The 23,227-nt window shown below is 34.2% G+C and overlaps 1 protein-coding gene across 2 annotated transcripts in view; it reads left to right on the forward strand.

Moving 5' to 3' along the window:
* The window catches only part of LOC136026201 (serine/threonine-protein kinase/endoribonuclease IRE1-like), a 98,431-nt gene extending 75,906 nt beyond the window's left edge, over positions 1–22,525 (forward strand). For both annotated transcript variants that reach the window (XM_065702527.1, XM_065702528.1), the window contains exons 14-17: positions 4,474–4,632; positions 14,257–14,475; positions 16,945–17,134; positions 20,153–22,525. In XM_065702527.1, coding sequence (XP_065558599.1) covers positions 4,474–4,632; positions 14,257–14,475; positions 16,945–17,134; positions 20,153–20,448 — 864 coding nt within the window. In that variant the 3' untranslated portion in view covers positions 20,449–22,525. The remainder of the gene's footprint in view (positions 1–4,473; positions 4,633–14,256; positions 14,476–16,944; positions 17,135–20,152) is intronic.
* The last annotated feature ends 702 nt before the right edge of the window (positions 22,526–23,227 follow it).

The raw sequence follows: 23,227 nt of genomic DNA on the forward strand, positions 1-23,227 counted from the left end.
ATTCCACCAGCCCACTAGCATCCAGTTCCAATGGAGCCCTAGAATCTAATATCACCGGGGGCCATAACATCCAATTTCATCGTGCCCCTAAACTAACCATCGGAGGACCCCTAACAAACAATTCCAATGGGGGCCCTAGCATCCAGTTCCATCTGGGCCCTAGTATCCAATTTCATCGGGTGCCCTAACTTAACCACTGGGGGCCCTAGCATCTAATTTTGTCGGGCCCCTAACCTGCCATCGGGGCCCCTAGCAACCATTTCCTATGCAGGCCCTAGCATCCAATTTGATCCGGGCCCCAGCGTCCAATTTTGTCGGGGGCTCTTATCTAACCACCGCGGGCCCTAGGATCCAATTTCAATGTGGCCCTATCATCCAATTTCATCGAGCCCCTAACCTAATCACCGGGGGCCCTAGAACCAAAATCCATCGGATGGTCCTAGCATCCAACTCCTTTGGTGGGACCCTTAGCAACCAATTTCACCGACAAGAAATTTTTCAAGACTTTTCAAGATTTCTTTGTTTGTTATATAAAGGGGGAATGTTAACTTATGTTAAGGATGACGAATTATTACATGACTTGTTTCTTCCGGCCCTTTGGGGAATCCTCTCTTGGTACTGAGGAGGGCGCACACGTAGGTGCCACGTAATGATAATGCACACGTGGGTTCTTACATAATACTTTAAGAAATTTTTCCTTTCGATGCTTTTTTCATCTCTTTTCTTCTCAGGGAACCTTTATATTCCAAGGATTTTATGTCCACATTAGGGTTTGAAAAAGATTCCCTCTCAGTGGAATTAAGCTCTAACCAGTTCGACTGTGATAACCTTTCTAATATTTTGATTCGGCTAATACATTATACACGATAACGTATTGCACGCAAGAAGAATTCCCTGTTCTCGCGTACTAGAATGATAAAATGGTTCGCATGTTTCCAACCTTTCCACAGAGAGCACACGCATTCCAACCCTATTGATTTTTACTATATTAGATACACCTGTATTTTACAGCATTATTAATGTTCTAACGTGATCTAGATAGGTTTTGCGATATAGCATATGTTGCATAGTATTGGCGTTAGATTTCTCATTGCACCAGTGAAATATAGTGAAGTTTTATCCTAGAGCAATAAATCTAATGGATACAACCTTTTGTACATACAAATTTTATGAATAAAAAAAATTCACAAAGCATTTTTAAAACACAGAAAAAAGCAGTTAAAACACAAGAAGGGAAAAAACGAAACGTAAAAAACCTGACACAGGATAGAATATAAGCAAAAAGAATCATGAATTAAAGAAAGAGGACATCTGCGTCTCTTAGAAAACATTAGAAACACCTTTGGTCTTGACCAAAACACCTCTCTTAGAAACACCTGAGTCTTGAGGGAATCACCGTTCAACTTACATCATTAAATGAAGGAAGGAGTAGCGGCTATTGGTCTCTTAAGACTATTGAGGCATCACTGCTCTTAGACTTGAGCAACACTTATAAGACCCCTGGGCCCTGGGCTCGGGGTAGGAGTGGGGGCTGTGTTAACCTTGGAGGCATTGTTATATGATCTTTGGACAATTTTTAACAAAATGGCTACGTCAAACTTTCGATCGGATGCATTTGGGAAAAAGAGGGCATGGGGGGGCAGGTTGCCCTTCAATCCCTTTTCTCTCTAAAAAAGGGGAACTATAACTTTCAACTTCCAATCAAATGAACATCATCCAAAGTTTACATGACCACCCTTTCTATTGAAAACTTATACGCCTCCAGGGCGTAACTTACAATCCTTACTCCTGGGCTCTGGGAGTTGTGTCAACCCTGGATGCATTGCTGTATGATCTTGGACTGTTTTGAACTAAATGGTTATCTCAAAATTTCGATCTAAAGCATTTGGGGAAAAGAGTGTTGGTGGTTAGTTACCCTCCGATTGCTTTTGACTTTTAAAAAGGGAACCAGAACTTTCGATTTCCAATCGAATGACCCTCCTCCAAAGTTTATATGATCACCCCTTCTATGAAAACCTTCTATGGCCCCGGGGAATAACTTATAGCTCTTCCCCTGGGGCTCTGGTTTCTTGTTAACCCTGGAATTTTTACCTGATCTTTGGACTATTTTGAACAAAATGGCTATTTAAAGATCTTGACCGGATTCGTTTGAGAAAAGAGTGGAGGCTAGCTGCTCTCCAATCACTTTTGACTTTTAAAAAAGTACTAGAACTTCCGATTTTCAATCGAAGTTTATACGACCGCCAATTCCATTTGAAGTGCCTCTGAGAAAAAAATGTCCCTGATTTAAAAAGAATTCCGGAATGTTTGCCCAAAAATGCAATATTAAAAACTAAAAATCTGTAACGTATATTAGCCTACACGTAAAACATACTGTAGCACTTTTTGGCTTTTTTTTTTTTTTTTTTTTTTTTTTTTTTTTTGCATTCCGTATAATTTAAGCGACTTGAAACAACACATATTCTTATCATAAATGCCGCTACTAAAATTCATAGAAAGCCAATAGCTATTTTCAGTAGCTTCATATGTCAATATTTCAAGTGAGTTGTTAACCTTTTAGTAGATATGCTTCTGTGTAGCAAAGTTTTCGATTTTTCTACCATCGGCGCAAGGATTTACTATGGACTTGTGCTTATTTTTCCCACCAAGTTTCATCCCGATCCCTCCACTCTAAGTGTTTTCCAAGTTTTAGGTTTCCCCCCCCCAACCCCCCCCCCCAACGTTATCAGATTTTGTCAGGATTTAAAATAAGAGCTCTGAGACACGATATCCTTCTAAATATCAAATCAAATTTCATTGAGATCCGATTACCCGTTCGTATGTTAAAAATACCTCTTTTTTTCTAATTTTTCAAAATTAAAAATTAAATTTTTCTGAATTAAAAGGGAGCCATTTAATTGGACATTGAAAGTTCTGATGCTCATTTTAAGAATAAAAAAAAATTAAGGGCAATCGGTCCTCTTCCCACCAGAGGTATATCACAAAAAGCATCCGATTAAAATTTTTTAGATAGTCATTTCGTTTAGCGTAGCTTAAAAATAGTAAATCCTCAAATCCTCAAAATTTCTCAAATTTTGGAAACAGCTTCGGAATATTATCTCTGAAGACAGGATATATATATAACAAAAAGGAAAATTCTGTGGCTCTTATTTCAGATGGGCTATTTAAAAACGCCTTTTGGAATGGTTAACGTTCCATTGAGCTAAGTTCTGTAAAACAATACGTATTTTTGCGTTTTTATTTATACATAAACGTTTGAAAAATCAAAGCTAAAATTACCTTTCAGAGACGTCAGTTGGCAATATTTCAAGCGATCAATGAATTTTTTAGCAGATTTTTTTCTGAGCAGTAATGTGTCTAATACTTCTTGCCTCAGTGTAAGGGTTTATTTTGCCTCAAATTATGGAAAAAAAATTGTCCCAGAAAAAAATGCAAGTTTATTCCGACAAAATAAAAGCTTAAACATCTAAAACAAATTTCCTATTACCTGTATGGCGTTTTAGGATGGAAGTATTGGCTTTATTTTGTCAGCAGACTTAGCTACAGGATTGACACAAGTCACTAAATGTTAGTATTGCCGTGTAGATTTTTAGAAAAAAGTATTTTTACATTGCCCCTTAGATTTTTAGAATAATATTTTTAGATTTCCCTATAGAATTGTTTTTAGAATTGTATTAGAATTGTTTTTAGACTGCCTTGTGTATTTTTAGAAGATTTTTTTTATTGCCCTGTTGATTTTAGAAGAAGTACTTTTAGATCGCCTCGTATATTTTTAGAAGAAATATTTTAAGATTGCCTTATAGTTTCTAAGAAGAGTATTTTTAGATTGCCGTGTAGATTTTAGAAGAAGCATTTTTGGATTGCCCTGTAGATTTTTAGAAGAAGTGTTTTTAGATTACCCTGTAGATTTTTCGAAGATATATTTATTGATTGTATTGTAGATATTTAAACGAAGTTTTATTACATTATCCTGTAGATTTTTAGAAGAAGTGTGTATAAATTGCCTAGTAGATTTATAGAAGAATTATTTTTAGATTGCCTTGTAGATTTTTTGGAGAAGTATTTTTAGATTGGCCTGTAGATTTTTGAAAGAAGTATTTTTAGATTGCCCTGTATATTTTTAGAAGTATTTTCAGATTGCTGTGTAGATTTTTAGAAGAATTATTGATTTTGTCTTGTAGATTTTTAAAAGAAGTAGATTGCCCTGTTGATTTTTTAAATCGTCCCATTGAAGTTTTATTTATTTTGCTTCAGGATAGTAGTTTATGATTCGGCTCTTTGTAGTAGGCCATTCCGCTTCTGAAGTGCCATAGACCACAGACTAAGTGTTTTTTTTTTTTTTTTTTTTTTTTTTTCTACTCTGGCAAACCTGAAGAAGGTTTTTTTCGTCGTTTCTCACATTTATTGTCTCTTCTTTTTTCAACTTGAAATATACTCTTGTTTCCTGCTTTTCTTACCCCATTTTGTTTTCAGGATGTTAGTGACAGAATAGAAAAAGAATCACTGGAGTCATTCGTTGTTGTCGCATTGGAAAGAGGGGGCTGGGAGATTGTTAAGGGAGACTGGAAAGCATGCCTGGATCCAGTGGTACAAAGTGACTTGAGGAGGTTTAGAACTTATCAGGGTCGATCGGTAAGTTATACCAAATTAATTTTTGAATTTTTATTAAAATTATAATCTTTTACAATTATATGTAAAGGAAGATATCACTTATATTCGAGGTATGACTGTGTCGAAAATCAAGCATTAAAACCTTAGGAATTTTCAATGACTTTTCGGAAATTTTGTGAAGTTGTTGAGTTTTCCAAAAATTACTTACTCAAGAATTATTTTAAGGCTCATAAAGTATTTTGTCATGTTAGTATGCTATGAATTTAAAAATAATAAAGTAGAAAATTCTAATGCAGTAAAATCGCTTCAAATCTTTGAAAAAGATTAATAGTTTCATATCCTAGCTAGAATATAGGCTGTTGTTGGTTAATTTTGATAAGCTGGTTAAGAGAAAATTTGCACAGCCATATCTATCTTCGGAAATCATAAAAAAAATAGAAATGAACATTGTAATGAGAAAGATCTCCATATGCAATTATGCAGTTTTTAGGAATACCTGATTTTAAAAAAAAAGAGAAATTGGTTTCAAAATCATTAGACAGTAAGCTGATTGCACTTTGGACAAGAAAGCTTAAGAAGGTATAACCTTCCATTCAAGACACATAACTTTCCATTTAATCCTGACCATGAATGTGGCGTGACCTACTTCCTCTTTCTGTCCTATTTTCTTTCCCCCTGATGTCTATTTGTAGCAAGTGTCAGTTCAGTTTTAGCCAGAGAAAGTTACTCAATACACCCCCTCCTTAATCTGGACTAAATGTCTAGGGTTCGTGTTTATTTGATTCTTGTCATGAAATTTGTTTAATATTCCTCAACGCTGCTTTCATTTCCTGGAGAAGGGAGATAGTTGTCAAAGCAACAAAAACACGCAAATTTTATGAAACCTTTGAAAATTGTTAAAATGATATGATTTCGGACAGGAATGAACCTACAGGTTTTTCTCTCTCCCAGCTGAAAGCCTGTAGTTAAAAATCAGTAAAGTGAACCACATGATTAGTCACAGTCTAATTTTATTTGAAACAGTACGTGGTCTGAATGAAACAACACGGTGTTCCACAAATGACGTGCTTGACTTGATCAAAAAAGACTAGGCCTATAATCGGTGTCCGAGTCTGACATTGTGGATATTAACATTTTGGGAACGTCCAGTAGTAACAGAACCTCAGTTGAAATTGAATTTAAAAGCGTAACAACTACGCGATAAGTACTGAGCAGGCTGAAAGGACTGCAGTGTTTTGTGAGTGAAAGTCTTACTCGTCGTAGACACGAAGTTCTGAATGCTGCTAAAGATATAATGGGTATGAGAAATGCTTGATCGGTTCAAGGCCATATCTTTACAAAGACTACTGATCCAGTTGTAAGAATCAAGAACCTGTCAGAACTTTTCTAACTGAGCCATCTTCAAGAAGTCTGGGTTCAGGCTTACAACCCGGAGAATGACTGAATTGATTTGTTGACAGAAAGAGATATTTTTTGTCTCGAAATGTCTCTGTTGACTTGTAGATTATCTGATCGTGCTGGAAATCACTTTGATTTAGCTAAAATCTGTGAACAAGGCCTTTGTGAATGTGATGGTGTGAGCGAAAAAGGGAATTCGTATATGTTCCTGTTTTAAAGTATTTTAATCCCTGTGATATGAGGCGAATTAAATCATCGTGTGATCTTGTCATGTCCACGTATAATTCTCTCTTCAATGAAATTTCAGCTCTAAGCTTGTGTTCGTTTGGAAGTTATTCCTTTTTTCATAAAAATAGAATTCATATGCGAAAAGGTGGACTACGAATTTACTTATGGGGAAGATACTTGTCTCGAAGGAGAGATAAGTCATATGGAAAATAAGAGGAATGTAAAGAAACTGGAGAGAGCTAAGAAGGTGGGAATTTGAGATCATGGATAAAATTGCTGAGGATATGGAAGATGCAGCTAGACGGCATAATAGTAAAATATTGTACTGGCATGTTAATAAATTGAGAGGGAGTAGTCGGTCCAGACCTGTCCCAGTTAAAGATAGGAACGAGGCCACAATTAGTAATAAGGAAAGAGTTAAAGAGATATGGAGAAAACATTTTGAGAATATGCTAAATCAAGATAGAGTTGCAGGAAAAGATATAGAGGAAAATGAAAAAGTTTATAACTCCTTGGATGTGAGGCAAGATTTATTTGGAAGAATCAGTGACAATACTAAAAGAATAAGAAAAATAATAAGGACCAGGTGCTGATAGCATAGTAAAATGAGTCTTTGAAATATGGTGGTTGTGAGTTTAGAAATAAGCTACTGAAGATTATGAACGTGATTTTTGAAAAAAAAAAGGCAGTACCTAGCGATTTTAGGAAAACCTGAATTTAACCCTTGTATAAGAAATCTGATTTTGTTCGCTTGTTTGCCCCCCCCCCCCCTCCTCCTTTTTGTCCCTTTATTATTTTTTTTTAAATTGTATAATTTATGTTAATTTTTTGCTTAATCAGTTTATCTTTTTGACACTGTATTTTAATTATTTTGAGTAAGAAAAAATTTTTCATTCTGTTGTTGTTGTTTTGGCATTGTTAGCCAGTTTTTTCAGTTTTCTTGTTTCTTTGTAACTTTTTTTGCTTGCTTTGTTTATTTGTGGCTCCTAAACTGTAATTCGGCCCTTTGGGGCTATGGTAGTAATTTTTCGAAATAAATATCCTATATTCTATCTAAGGGGATAAGAGTGAATGTGGTAATTATAAAGGCATTAGTCTGGTTTCCGTAGGTAACAAATTATTTAGTATAATGGTGACTCGAGATGACTTAGAGATGCTGTAGACAAAGTTTTAACAGAAGAATGGTGCGGTTTCAGGAAGGGTGGAGGATGTGTCTACCAAATTTTAACTCCTAGGCTAATAATTGAGAAGTGCCCGAGTCATTAAACACCTTTAGTCCTCAGTTTTATAGATTATGAACAAGCGTTTGATTCAATCAAGAAGAGCCTTAGCAAAGGTCTTATCCTTATATGGTATACCAGACAGATACATTAAAGTAATTAGTTCTATGTGTGAGAATATCACTGTTGTGGTTAAGGCAGGAAATGAGGCTAGTACCTGGTTTTGTGTTAAATTCACAGTTAATCAGGCTTGTGTTATATCCCCATTTATATCGATCATTTTGATGGACTTTCTCTTAAGGAAAAAGGAAAGGAGGACACTGAATCAAATGGGGAAGCAAAACTTTTCTGGGGTTAGATTATGCTGACGATTTAAGCAGACTAAATGAAAGTCTTAGCAAAATCAATGAACTTGTGGAGATTTTGTGAGTTCAGGGTTCTAGAATAGGTTTGAGAATCAATGTTAAGAAGACTAAGTCGGTGAGTCTAGAAATAAGTGAAGATGAAAAATTGACGTTGGGTAACGAAGACATCGATCAAGTGGACTGCTTCAGGTACCTTGGCAGTATTGCTAGTAAAGACAGTGGGTGTAGTGAAGATGTTGAAAGTAAAATAGCTAAGGTATTGAGTATTTTTTCACAATTTAAAAAGGTTCGAAGAATGGGAAAATAAGTCAGCAAACCAAAGATTGGAATATTGGAAGCTAAAGTGATGACAGTGGTCAAATTTGGTTCTCAATCATAGGTACTCCAAAAAGCGGAGAAAGATTTGGTAGATATTTTCCTGAGAAATTACCTACGGATGTATTTGGGTACCAAACTGACTGACCGTATTTCAAACACTAGGTTGTCCAAAAAGTGTGGTTCAATCCCGCTTTTTAGGGCTATAATAAGAGAAAGGGTGTGATTACTAGGACACGTTCTGCCGATGGAAGATAACGTCCTTGGTTGGGATGGAAGGATGTCGTAAGGAAAGATTTAATGGAAATTGGAACTTCCTAGAAGGGTAGATGACTTCGAAGACCACACTGTCTTTCCAAGACGAAAATATAACAGTTCAAAATAGGGATGAAACTTTTTAATCATCAGCAGTTTTACTGCTGATAATGGACACTGTTTATGTGTCCGAAATATTCAGTTAAAATTTTATATCTCTTTCACTGTTGATTAAAAGGTTTCATCCCTATTTTGAACTGTTAAACTTTCCTAGGAGGGTGTAAAGAGGGTGGCTTTGAATAGACTGGATAGAGGAGGAGCGTACATGTCTGTGTTGATCTCGGGCCGCTTGATGTTGTGGTGATTTGTTAGTAGTAGTATTAGTATGCTATTGTTTGGTATTTTCCCGTCGATTAACATCCCCATACGAATCACAGAACGAACGGCACGCTTATTGATAATATATTAATCAGTGAAAATATTCGTTACCGGCATCAAATATGCTAATTGAAATCATCAATTATGCTAATTGAAATAATCAATTATGCTAATTGCGTTAAGTTCATATCATTTCCTTGCATTTGTAGTGGTGTCGTTTAGTAATTTATCAGTATATCCAAACGAGCAGGATAAAAATGATGAGAAAATATTGGTTTTGAATTAATTAAATTAGAACTGTAAGATCATTTAGGAAAACTAGAATGGAATGATGGTTTTGAGTCAGAAGGACCCTGAGCTAATTTATATTTTTTTTTTTTCTTATAAGATTCGTGAAGTTGCAAATTGCATGAGTGTTGCATACGTGAAGTTGCGTGTTACAAGTTTGCAGGACCGAACGAGAGTAGATCGAGAAAAAAAAATATTCGTGATTAACTAATAAGTTACAAAACATGATTTGAGATCAAATAGAAAGATAATAATAATAAATAGAAAGATAGAAATATAATGAATAGAAAGATAGAAAAATAGAAAGATAATAAGATCCTTAATGAGATGGGTAACCCAAATGGAGAAAGAATAGGAAATAGTCAATCTATAGCTCATGATTTTTGTAAATTTTTTACTGGTGCTGGTCAAAATATTTCGTCGCACTTTGACAATGATATTGTCATCATGTCTTCTCATATCTTCATCATAAGAGATGAAAGTCCAATTTCTTCAAGGTTTGATAGTGATGGTAGTATTTTGGTTTTTGAACCGGTTTCCGCAGATGATTTGAAGAAGATTGTGCATTCTTTGAACCATCGGAGGGTCCTGGAATTGATTACATGCCGAAACGGGTTCTGAAACATATTTTCCAGTGATATCTCATATTTTGCTCTTTCTAATCAATTTGTCTCTTCAAAAAGGAATTGTTCCTAAAGGTCTCTAAGAAAATCCGTATTAGAACGTGAATAAGGAAGAAATAAATAATTACTGCCATATTTCAATTTTACTGGTTATTGCGAAGTATTTTGATAAAATTATGCATGATAAAATCGTTAAGTTTGTGGACGAAATAGGAATCATACCACGAAGCCAATATTGATTTCGGAAAGAGCACTCGACGGACTTTGTTATCCATTTTAATTGTAAAGTGAAAGAATTTCTAGCTGAGGGATTTTTAAACATCAGCTTTATTTATTGACCTGTCGAAAGCTTTTGATAGAGTAAACCATAATCTTTTAATGTGAAAGTTAAATGAATATAATTTTCCCCCGTGGATTGTTTGTTGGATTGAATCTGTCGGATAGGTCACAGTTGGTTAGGTTTGGAGTAAAAAGATCACAAGAACTCTTAATAACATACGAAATTCCACAGGTATGCATTTTCGGCCCCCTTCTTTACCTTATTTATACTGCAGATATAGGAAACTTTATGACAGATTGTTTGACAATTTCATTCGCAGATGATATGACCTTAATATTCTGAGCTTTATCTGTTGAAACCCTTTTTAAAATCATCGAAAACGTGCTGAATGGTCTTATTAAATATACGAGGCGTATATTTCAAAAGCAAATGATATGATTTTCTTTCAAACAGTTCGTGGTAACGAACTGTAGTAAGGAGTGACCCGGCTCAATAGTAACCAAAACTCTAAAAAATGGAATTTTAATGCCAATAGTTACATCAAAAGAATCGCATTTTAATGCTGATTTTAAATATATAAATTTCATCAAGATTAATCTTACCCGTCAAAAGTAACGAGCCTAAGAAGATTTGCCTCATTTTTGAAAATGGGGGGAAATACCCCCTAAAAGTCATACGATCTTAACGAAAATCACGCCATCAGATTCAGCGTATCAGAGAACCTTAATGTAGAAGTTTCAAGCTCCTATCTACAAAAATGTGGAATTTAGCAATTTTTGCCAGAAGACAAATCACGGATGCGTGTTTATTTATTTTTTTTTTCCAGGGGTGATCGTATCGACTCAGTGGTCCTAGAATGTCGCAAAAGGGCTCATTCTAACGGAAATTAGAAGTTCCAGTGCCCTTTTTAAGTGACAAAAAAATTGGAGGGCACCTAGGCCCCCTCCCACGCTCATTTTTTCCCCAAAGTCACCGGATCAAAATTCTGAGATAGCCATTTTATTCACCATAGTCGAATAACTTAATAACTATGTCTTTGGGGACGACTTACTCCCCCGCAGTCGCCGTGGGAGGGGCTGCAAGTTACAAACTTTGACCTGTGTTTACATATAGTAATGGTTACTGGGAAGTGTACAGACGTTTTCAGGGGGATTTTTTTGGTTTGGGGGAAGAGTTGAAGGGGGGTTACATGGGAGGATCTTTCAATGGAGGAACGTTTCATTGGGGAAGAGACTTTCAATGGAGGGGGCGCAGGATTTTCTAGCATTATTTAAAAAAACAGTGAAAAAACAAATATGAAAAGTGTTTTCTACTGAAAGTGAGGAGCAGCATTAAAACTTAAAACGAACAGAAATTATTACGCATATGAGGGGTTTACCTCCTCGTAATACCTCGCTCTTTACGCTAAAGTATTTTTGTAATTTCAACTATTTATTCTACGGCCTTTGCGATTCAGGGGTCATTCTCAAGGGATTGGGGCAAAATTTGATCTTTAGTGTAAAAAGCGAGGTATCGACGAGGGGTGAGCCCCCTCATATACGCAATAAAAACATACGAATATAGAAGTTCGCTACGTAAGTTAATTCGTAAGTTGCGTATATTTTTTACTTATGAAAACGTTCGTAAAAAATTAAAACTTATAGTTGCCTTTTTAAGTAATCAAAAAATTTGAGGGCAACTAGGCCTCCTCTCTCGCTCCTTTTTTTTCAAAATCTTCCGATTAAAACTATGAAAAAGCCATTTTGCCCAAAAAAAAATAATATGCAAATTTCGGTTTAATTATTTATGTGTGGAGAGCCAAGATAAAAAAAAATGCATTAATTAAAAAACGTCCAGAAATTAAACTAAAAAAACAAGTTTTTTTAAATGAAAGTAAGGAGCGACATTAAAATTTAAAACGAACAAAAATTACTCTGTATATGAAAGGGGCTTTTCCTCCTCAACGCCGCGCTCTTTACGCTAAGGTTTTTTACTTTTCTAAAATGTAGAGTTAAGAGAAAGAGTCAAACTTTAGCGTAAAGAGCGGGGCGTTGAGGAGGAAAAGCCCCTTTCATATATGGAGTAATTCTTGTTCGTTTTAAGTTTTAATGTCGCTCCTTACTTTCATTTAAAAAAACTTGTTTTTTTTGTTTAATACTATTAAAAAGTAAATGTTGAACCAATTCTAATCATTGTTGGATTTTTTATCGATGGGGACTCAAAAATTTAAGTACTTAGGTGTAAGCATTGATGAAATACTGTCGTGGGAAGAACATACAAATGTATAAATTGAAAAACTTTCGTCCTCGAAAAGTTTTGCGAGTCACATATTTTACTGTATTTTTCTTATATTCAGAATGGTTGTTATGTTTAGACTAATTATTTCATTTATAATTTAAAAAGAATTTAAATCGTTCAAAATTGAGCTGTAAAGTCAATTTATTTTCATGAATGTTATACTGAAGAAATTTTTCTCAAATCCCACTTACTAACAGATTTTCCAGTTCTGAACTGCTGTATTCATGTATGAATACACAAATGGTCTAGAACCCCCAGGACTAACACAACTTGCCCTGTCTTATTTATCGAAGTATTATCATAATTATCCAACGTTGCCATCTACACATTTATCTCTTAGTTCGGATACTTGTCACAAACAAAGGGCAACTTATTCCATAAAACATTTTGGAGCCAAATTTGGGAATGTTATTTCGCTGGAAATAAAAGATTCTGTTTCAGTTTCTTCCTTTCAATATAGTTATAAAAAATATATTCTTCTTACTAATACACATGAATGGTTTTCAGCTGGATTCTCTCTTTTTTGCTGTACAGTGTATAGTGCCTTTGGTATAATACTTTGGATGCATTATTTGTTATTATTATTATAATTGTATTATCCATCATAATGTATGAATACACAAAATATGGAGTAGGAAAAATTGAAAAAAAAAATACTACACAACACTACATAGTCAACAACAGATTATTATCTATTTCAGAAGTCTGATGTATTATGGTGTCAGGTATTTTGTAATTTATATCAGTGGTGCATTAATATGAAAACCCGACGTTCTCCTGGGGCTAACGTTTATGCCCTAGGGGTCATTGATCAGTTCCTGGATTTGTACTTTTATTTTTGTGTTTCCTATTCAATATTGTCAATTGTAGACATATTTGTTCAGATGTAAGTAAATAGAGAGAATAAAGTTGAACTGTTAAAGTAAATAATGAAAACTGTGAAAGCATAACGACCATAAAGAAATACTATTAACTGAGAACATTTAAACATTCAGAATTGTTTGAAAACAATTGAAAAATGGATTTTTTTTTTCGTTTTTTCTTTTTTTCTCTTTTTTTTTGTAACAGACAAAAAGTAAAACTTATTGATCAGAATCATTAGACCCAGTTTAACTAAAATGACTTTTGAAATACCCGTGAATAAATCTCAAGAAAATGATAAAACAAGCCTCGGTAAGTTTTTCACTACTGCCGCCATAGAATATTTTCAAAAATTGCATTTTATCGAAGAATCATTGCGTTCTGTCAAGTGACATTAAACATGAATTTTGTCACCTGAAATTCTGTGTTGGTTATTGAATAGCATTAAAGTATCAAGGTCATTAAAATAAAAAAAAATGCCTCTCTGTGCGCATATTGGGTTTACTCATGCTTGAAAGTTGAAATTTTCTAAGATTTTTCTTTTGTTTGTTCAAAATTATAAATTTTCACAGCAGTCTCTTACTTTCGTCAGTGTTGTCACGTTCAACCCTGAAAACAAATAAGCAAAACTTGTTAATTTAATTTTGCAATGCCTTTCCTGCGTAAAAGTTTGAACATTAACAATCTGTTACTGATGCTGTTTTATTTACTTCACTTAAAATACAAAAGACATTAGCCCCCAACGGAGAGCAGAGCTCGTAAAGTTGGTTATATAAATAGTTGTACATGCATAAAAAATATGATACATCTCTTCATTATAACAATAATAGCAAAAATTAACTTGGTTAATGCAGAAAAAAGTACTAGGTGGGAGGGTTGTGGGAGGCCATCTTAACACGGGAATTCAAAAATAAACCCACGCAATCGGAAAAATATAATACAGCTCCATATTTCATGATCAATGGTCAATAAGCAAGGTTTAATATTTCCTTCAGTTTTTTCATGATGAATTAATCAGAAAAACTCGAGACAGGTACACCTTTCAACATGACCGTGCAAGTTTCCACTTAGCTAATTCAAACAATCAGGTTTTATTTTCATTATCCTTGGTACTAACTTATTTTTATTCAGCTGCTTTTATTTTGTTCAATTGTTAGGTACGGGATCTGCTAAGAGCACTTAGGAACAAGCGACATCACTACCAAGAGTCGTCGAATGAGACCCGTCAAGCTCTGGGTAAGATACCCGATGAATTCTGTGACTACTGGACCAAGAGGTTTCCGCGCCTGTTAATGCATACTTGGCATGCTATGCACTGTATAAAACACGAAGATATTTTTACTAGATACTATGACAAAGATTATGACTTTCTAGCAGTAAGCATTTGATTATTTGAAAAATTTGTCTCGTGTTCCTAGTTTATTTGTGTTTATGTATTTCTGATTTAGTTTTGCTTGATCTCTCTGTTTCCATGAAGTTTTTACAAACTAACAAACTGTTATATTATAACAATGATTGCGACTTTAAACATTCAATTCCTTAAACATTTGTGTCTCAGGTTTCTAGTTTATTTATGTCTATACGTTTTTAGTTTATTTATGGCCTTTTGGGCTTAATTCTTTATAAAATTAGCCTGCAATTTATTTATATAACCCGGATCGTTTACTAACAAAACTATAATCGTAGTAATGGCCGAAGCCATATTAAATACCGTTTTTTTCTAAAATGAAATATAATTGATTAAGAATACTGACAGTAAAAGGAACAAAAGAATTCAATTGAATTCGACTTTTTCTGCATTTGGGTACCAACAGAAGGAACACTCGGTTGATATACGTTTCAGTCACTGTTGCCGTATTAAGTTTAATAAAAATCTGTCGCTGTTCATTGCTAGATTTTTAGCTTTCATTGCTATCTATAGCTTCTTTAAGAGTCCCAATAGCCGTATCTTCAAGAAATTATTTGGTGCTTGGAGGCATACAGAAGTCCATATGACGGTCTGCCCTGCATTTGGGTTGCAACAAAAGGAGCTCTTGGCTCATAAGCGTCTCTGTCACTTTTGACCTGTTAGGTATAGTAGAAATCAGTCAGAGTTAATTACAGGATTTAGAGCTTTGAATGCTATCTGGTGGCTTATTTAAAAGTCCAAGTAGCTGCAGTTTCAAGGTTGATGGCGCTAATATCAAATGTAACGTATTTAATCCTATAACTGGACTTGTTCTTTCATTACTGCCATTTTAGTGCACTAATGAAAAGTTAGACTATCAATTTTTAATTTCTTACACTATCACAGCTTAAAAGGCTTCGTATAATCACAAAAAAGTTAATGTGAATGAGATTTAAGCTACTGTTTAATCGTTGGTAACGACATCCTGTGATTCATATAAACTAAGTTTTCTTGCGGACTTTAAACTAAAAATCAAAACAAAGAGAAGAATCACCAAACGTTAATAATGACGATAATACTGACGTTAATAGTGTTTACAGAGGCCATAATACAGTAAATACTACTAGTACTACTAGGCTACTAACAACTCACTGCAGCACCAAGTCGTCTGAGACCAACAAATCTGCGTATGCTCCTCCTCCATCGCAAAGCTTCCCTCTTTACACCCTCCCAAGAAGTCCGAATTTTTCTTTAGGTCCTATAATACGATAAGTACTCCTATGAAATTCGTAGTCGTGTTACCCCGATCGTCTACTATATTTTTCATTATGGAAATGGCTTAAACATAGATACAAACCTTCATTTTTGTTCATGCTTGTGCAAATATCTGAAACTATGCTGGGCCTTTCATTATATATATCTTGTTTTGAAGAAATGTCTCGTTGCCGACCTTCCTTTACATATTGCTGACATGATGATGGCCATTGAAGCTCTTTTAAATTCATCCACACAAAATTCCTGGTGAAGACAATCAATACAAGCGAGGTTTAAGTCGTGCTACTCTTTTACTAGAAATTTTTAGTTAATTTTGTAAAGATACGAATAAGTACATCTATCTTGGTGTTGAAAAGTTTCCTTTAATTCCATCAGTTTGTTTTTGTAACGTACTTTCGTAAGCCAACCACATTTGGTAACTCGCATTACTCTTGATGCTGAACGAACCACAATGCTAGATGCTCTTTATATAGTATACGTCATCACATAATTGTAAAAGTCATTTATGTTGTAACCTACGATTATGACGTCGTCATCTTGTATATGAAGATGCAGTTTTTGTCAGAAATTCTTTTTATTTATTAACTACGTTTAGGTACGAATAAATGCACTATATATAGAAGTTTTCTTTAAAGTGAGCCCTTAAATATCTCTCTTTGATGTTCCAGTTCCCCGCTAGCAGTAGAGAAGGAAAGAAAAAGGTACATCAGCGCTGCCCGTGTAAAATACTGATTTTTCTTGTTCTCCAAGCCAGGAGAATGTAAGTTTTCTGAATGGAGTTTTCGGCCATGACCATTCGAATGATGTGTTTTTCGTTTCGATCCTGCGTCGTTTCTTAGGGGTTTGTGACTATTTTTCGAAGTTACTTAAAGTTTGTTTTCAAACTAACATTTTACTATTTAGACTAATTTAGATAATAGTTATCATTCCTGATTCAGCTTGAGATGGCTATTTTTCTGACTTGCCCTTTTTAAACGCGTTTTTGTAGTACTATGGGACGTAGTTTGTTCTTTGCTATGTTGCAGCTACTACTGCACCACTGATAAGTATTTTCTTGGGTTAAATTTGTTTCTATTCATCATTTTAGGCTGATATTAATAGTAGGTAATTAGTGACCATTACTGACAATTGAATTCTGGGATAAACCCATTGTTTTTATTTGATTTTGATAAACACTTTATAGAACACTGGTCATTTACGCAGCAGAGAAATTGTGAAAGCAAGAACATTTGAAACAACTCAAAAATCAGTGGATGTGACTGCCCTACTTGATCAGATGGATCCTTTTCATTCTGGAAGAGTAAGGACTGTGGGAGAAAGGAAAGTTGAAGAAATCATTCCTGACAACTGGGAAGAAAGAGCTGGTCAACAAGGTGACCTTTTTAATGATTTTTGTTGTGCAGAGACGTTAATCGAAGTGGGGGGGGGGCTAACATAGGAAATAATGAGTTGGACCAATTGGTAGAGCTAACTCCGTATAAGTCTTTAAATATATTTTTAATATCACAAACCGCCTTTTTCATTGCAAGCATATATGGTAATTGCAATTACAAGCGTTCATAGAGAATCAAATTCATTGTTGCTATATAAATTTATGCTGACCAAATTTAGCCCCCTAAAACTAACCTGCAGTCTGTTCAAAAAACGTTTTTAGACCCCCAAGGTAGGGCAAAAATTATTTCAAAGCTCCATTTTGCAAATGTTTCTCACTTTGCTCTCTCACCTCAAATCTCACGTTATGAGTGAAAAAGGAGGATATTACAAGTTTTGAGGAACTGGAAAATTATAAATATATTGAGAAGGAACTTGCATACTTGAAAGGCGGTGGCTTTTTTGTATATGTTTTTATAATCAGAAACCGCCTATTTAATTAAGTCTTTGCGCAATTGCTATCACAAGTATTAATGTGGTATTAAATTCAAGAAATATTTTGTGGGCATCCAGGATACGGCAAAGTGAACTTCAAATATTTTTCGGCTTTTTTCTTACTTTGTAAGAAAAGAGGACATTTTGCATTTTTGAAAAAAAAAGAGGATTATAAATGTATTAAGAACCAATTCAAATAGAAGAAAACGGATCTTGCCAATCCATTAAGCTTGCGTAATTTAACGTGGCGGGATCTATTTTTGTTGCACATTCCCTGTTAATTTGCTAGTATTACAGGGAATTTTTCGTTATAAGTATTTACGGAAAATTACATTCGGAGTTGGTACATCCATTTCTGAATTTACCTCCTAACGCAGACAAAATGAAAGAAAAAGGTATAAAAGAAATATCACTAATTTGGTCAATTTTTGGTCGGCTTTGGATCATTTTTAAGGCCAGCGTTGAAGCACCCTTTTTGGATTATTTATGGTACCGATCCCGCGTATACTTGCCATTAGAGCCTCGTTCTATTCTTTCGTGTTATGAGCAAACAGGGAGTTCGTCTGATCGATTTGAATTTATGTCAGCAGAACAAATGTTTATTTGATCTTTTTCGACATTCGAAATAAATTGATCCCAGCATGTCGACATTAGGTCGTTTTTTACACCTAAATATCGTTTTTTCATAGAATATTTGAATTAACAGAAAATTTCTATCGATGAAATTAAAAACAAAAGAAATCCGTTCCTTGAACAGAAATTATTTCGTAGCTGAGGGGGCCTGCCCCCTCCCTCTTCAACTCAATCTTCTGCCACTACAACAAATCTGAGGAGTGCTACCTCGCCCTCAGAAACTACTCTGTATAACCAAATTCAATTTTTGTACTGCATTGCTTCTAGTATAAGAGCTCATTTCCTGTATTTGCTTTTCCAAATAGAGTATAACTATCCAAAATAAATAATCCTTTCCACTATATGAGAGCATCTCTTACCCCCTCATCTCACCCTCTCTTACCACAATTTCCTTCGAGATTACTCCCTTTTCAGGGAATTTCATTCCTATTTTTAAACTTCTGAAATTATCTTGTGCTAATATATTTGAATGATCAACTTTAAAATTAATACATTTTGCATATTAAAAATCGTATGAATAATAAATTTCGTTTTTTAGAATTTTTTAGAGTCTTCCATCGAACGGCATTACCGTCTCTAAAATTGTTTAGCTTAAAGTATGATTTTCTAGTAATTTTAAACTGATTAGCTATCTCACAATATTCACAGGATGGGTTTTTGGCACCCTTTGGGCCAAAAACAGTCGTTTTGCGCTACAAAATAGCTGAAAAGGATGTTTTGCTCTGGCGCAGTCGTTTTGCTACTTTGAAAGGTCATTGAAATTTTTGGGTCCTTTCTATAGAAAATTCTGTTGACATTCTAGGACAAATAGTTCGGAATGGTCACCCTTGAGCAAAAAATATAATAATAATTAAGAAACAAACAAATAAAGACGAATCCATGACTATCCTTCTTGGAAAACTTCTCTGCAATAGAATTATGTGATATGCTATATTCGATGGTGTATTTTTCACTAAAATCAGTCGCCTTTTTGTACGTATTTCCCCCTTTCCTTATAAACGGACAGAATTTTATCAGGTGCGTATTTCTTGTTGGGTAACTTTAAACTTAATGTAGATTGTAAATTTGGTATCAAAATAAAAAGCCGATTTATATAATGTACATTTTGCCATCAAAACTCCTTTTTTAAGATCCTGGTTAATATTAGAACAATTTGCTGTTTACTTGCAGTTCGATGCCACGAACTGCTATATCTATAGAAAAATAAATTTAAAACGTAATATCCATATAAACGCCTATTAAAATCTATTTAATTAATCGTAAAATAAAAACCTAATGATAATGTACCAACTAGAAGTCAACTAGTTATACTTGACCTGCCTAAACTTTTGTAGACTAGCCTAGGCCTACTTTTACGGATGGGATTTTGATTTAATTTTATTTTTGAATATAAATTTCAGCTGATGAATTACCATTTACAGAGAAATTTCAGCTTTTGCTCCATAGTGGGGTAGATGAATTTTTGTGAATTATTCACTAAGGGTTAGATCTTCCCATGTTAAGTCGCCGAAGATCCTACTCAAGTTTCTTATTTTCTCGCGACTTTGTTCTGAAAACCACCAATTAATACAATTAGTATAATGGTCATTATTGAAATCACTGAGATAGATATTAGCACATCTATCCTACAGTATTGATGAAAATGAGGGCAGACTGTCTTTAAGGGCATTTTTATCGTAAGCTAGTTTTTGATTATATTTTCAGCAATGAGGCTTACAGTTTCCCTCTTAGATACGTTAGAGGCAATTAAATGATGTGGTCTATTCATTTTAGGGTAATTTTTCCTCCCCCCTCTCTTTCCAAAGAAAGAATTGTGAAAATGTCTGAATATTCATGTTTAATGTAATGTCCAATAAAGGCTCTGCAAACTAATAATCCCGTCAATCTTTCAGAGGCTCCAAGCGATGTTTTTCAAGTGTCAGAGAAGCTATATGAAATTAAACCAGTGCAAAACATTTTAATCCATGAAATGGATAACAGTTCTTTGACAAAGGATACAGTTGTAAGCAATGTTCATCCATCTTTAAGACCGCAGGTGAAATCATGGTTGTCCCCGTTGCCAAGTGAAAGTGAAGATCTGTCAGTCTGGCAACTTCCTAGTGTGAAATGTTCTAAAGTGTTGCCTTCTATCCGTAAGCGAAATAGGAAGAAAAAGACTAAATTAGTGGAACCAAAAATAGAACCATGATAGCTTAATGTATTTTTCCTTCTTTTTTTTTAATGGATCTGTCCCCTCTACAATCTTGAAAAATTATGCATAAAATTTATTAAATATGCAATGGCCATACGTAGATCTTTACGAAGGATCTCCATTGAAGCTTCGACTTTTTAAACCCTTTGCCTCTTGGTATAACGTTGAATGTAATGCCCGAGAAATGCTATAGTTATATCCGTCGCTAAAAAAGGGAATAGGAGTAGAAATGTTCAAAAATATTGCCTTCTATGTGCAAACGAAATAGGAAGAAGCAGACTAAATTAGTCAAGTGTGCTGTAATGTGTCGTGGATGTAACAGCACATGTACTGGAAAGCTAAATTTAAGTGCTTGAGGTATGCAGAAGCTTAAGTCTTTTAAAAAGCACAAGTATATTCTAGACATGTCAATATCCTTTAGCTGTTGAAAGGAAAGATTTTATTTTATTCTTTTTTTTGTCTTTGTTAATCTTCTTATTCTTTTATTCTATTTTATTTTTTATTTGTTTCTTTTTTTTGCCTTGTTTTTCTCCAGTACGGGAATCGTGGAACGCAGAATAATGTTCCTCTGGAGATTGCAAATTTTTGTAGTTTTCTAAAAATGGTTCTTTCTAGCCTACTACACAGTGTGATCTCACTTCGAGGCCACGAGTTCTCTTCGTTTAAACTACCATGGCAATAGCCAATTGTACATGATAAACGACCTTTTTTTGACCATCTGAAGATTTGGTCTTCTAAACTCACGAATTTTAGTGAAAGTGTTGAAAATCTTAAGCTTTTGATAATGTTAGCCGTTTTATTCATATACAATCCTGCCTTCTAAATATCTGAGCATTTTTCTCATTTTTAGTATTTTTAAAAAACCTGTGTATTAAAAGAAACACTCCTAACTTAATTCACTCAAAGAATTAATACAAAATATAAAATGTTTAGAAATGTGTTTTGTAATTATTAAAGCGCGAGTTGAACTTGAATGTAAACAATTAAGGATTGATGGGTATCAACCAGTCGATATTTATGGTAGGCTACTTTTTCTTTGTTTTAAGCTATGACACTTTTCTTTAGTGCCATACGACATATTTACGTTTTTTTTTTTTTTTTTTTTTTTTTTTTTTTTTTTTTTTTTTTTTTTTTTTTTTTTTTTTTTTTTTTTAATACTATGAGAGTCGCTACGTATGGGCTATAAAAGCCAGGTAAATATGGAGCAATGTATTTCGGATTGGTTGTCACTGGGGGGGGGGGGGGGGGTAAGGGTGGGATTTAGAAAACGCAAGATAAACCTTTAATATGAATAATTTCACTGATAATATCAATAATTATCCTTGATATAAAATATAGGAAAGGGACAGACTAAAAGCGCAAGACAAACCTTCAATATGAATAGTTTGAGATACAAAAGTATCAACCAGTGGATTTTTAGGATATTATCTCCTTGTTTGAAGTTACTACCTCGCGAAACTGTCATGCTAGTTTATTTTTAATCTAGTACTATTAGAGGGTCTTTTAAGGAGGTATGCAATTCAGGCGAACATGAATCAAACGTATTTCATTGAGGATTTGAACTGTATTTTATTATTCGATATTCAAGTACTGAATCAAAGATCTAACTGCTTCGGATATTTAGCTTAAATCCACTTAATTAACACCTGAGACTCTTGTGATAACTATATTATTTAAAATTAATACGAGTTTGACATTTTATGCGAACCAATTGTGTAATGTAAGCATTGCATAAAATTGAACAAATAACCAAAAATAGTATTAGTTAATAACTTTGAAGGGTAATCTTCCTTGAATTAGTGGAAAGTTAGGATATAGCTGCTTTTCTTCTTTATATTTCAAATCCTTGGTTTAAAATATAGAAGAGGGGCAGTGAGAGAGAATGAGAGTGATGGTAAGATGGAAATGAAGAAAGTTCTTGAGGAAGGAATAATTGGGGAATCAATTATTGTTAAATTGTTTTTAGGATATAATGCCGTTTGAGACTTATGAAGATAGTTCTAGTTTCGCACGTTTGTTTTGTTTAATTTTTTAATGGTTTTGGTATGTACACAAATTAAATTGTTCTATTTTATTTGTCTTTTACCTTTTTATAGATAAGTGAACTGATAACTGCAGGTTACCACTTTAAATAAGACAAAAAACAAAGAACGACTTTCTACTACAAATAGCAATGGAAGTCCAAATATATAATAGGTTTTAGCTAAGGAAAAGAAAAAATAAGAAGAAATAAATGGTTTAAAACAAATTAACGAATAAGTGAAAAAAATGAGAAAAAAACCGGAAATGTTACACAAAAACTTGACTGTCTTATGAAACCGTTATTTTTTCCTTCTTTATATTGTGTTGCGAGGGCAACACTTTGGTTTTGTCCCTTTTTTTTCTATGCCGCCGATGTCGGCTTATTCCCGGAAACTGGTAAGGGTCTAACCTGTGCGGTTTAAACGGAAAGTGTGGACCTCAGGCCGGATTGATGAATATGGCAAATCTTCATAACTAATAGTGTCATTTATGGTATTTTGATCCTGAAAAGTTACAGATAGCTTTATAATACCAACTAGATTATATAACATATTGTTCTAAGCTTTCATCCGTCACGATGTCTACGATCAAAAAGGATAAAGTTCAACTGGCTGCAAATTCAATTTAGTCCCTTCTTTCGATATTCTTTTGTTATTGTTGTTTTTTCAATGCTGAGGAATAGCCTTTGATCATGTGATTACTGATCGCGTTCTTCTTCGAACATAACGTTTTAAAAGCTTCGATAGGCTGAAAA

Source organism: Artemia franciscana, chromosome 4, assembly GCF_032884065.1.
Source record: "Artemia franciscana chromosome 4, ASM3288406v1, whole genome shotgun sequence".
NCBI lineage: Eukaryota > Metazoa > Arthropoda > Branchiopoda > Anostraca > Artemiidae > Artemia > Artemia franciscana.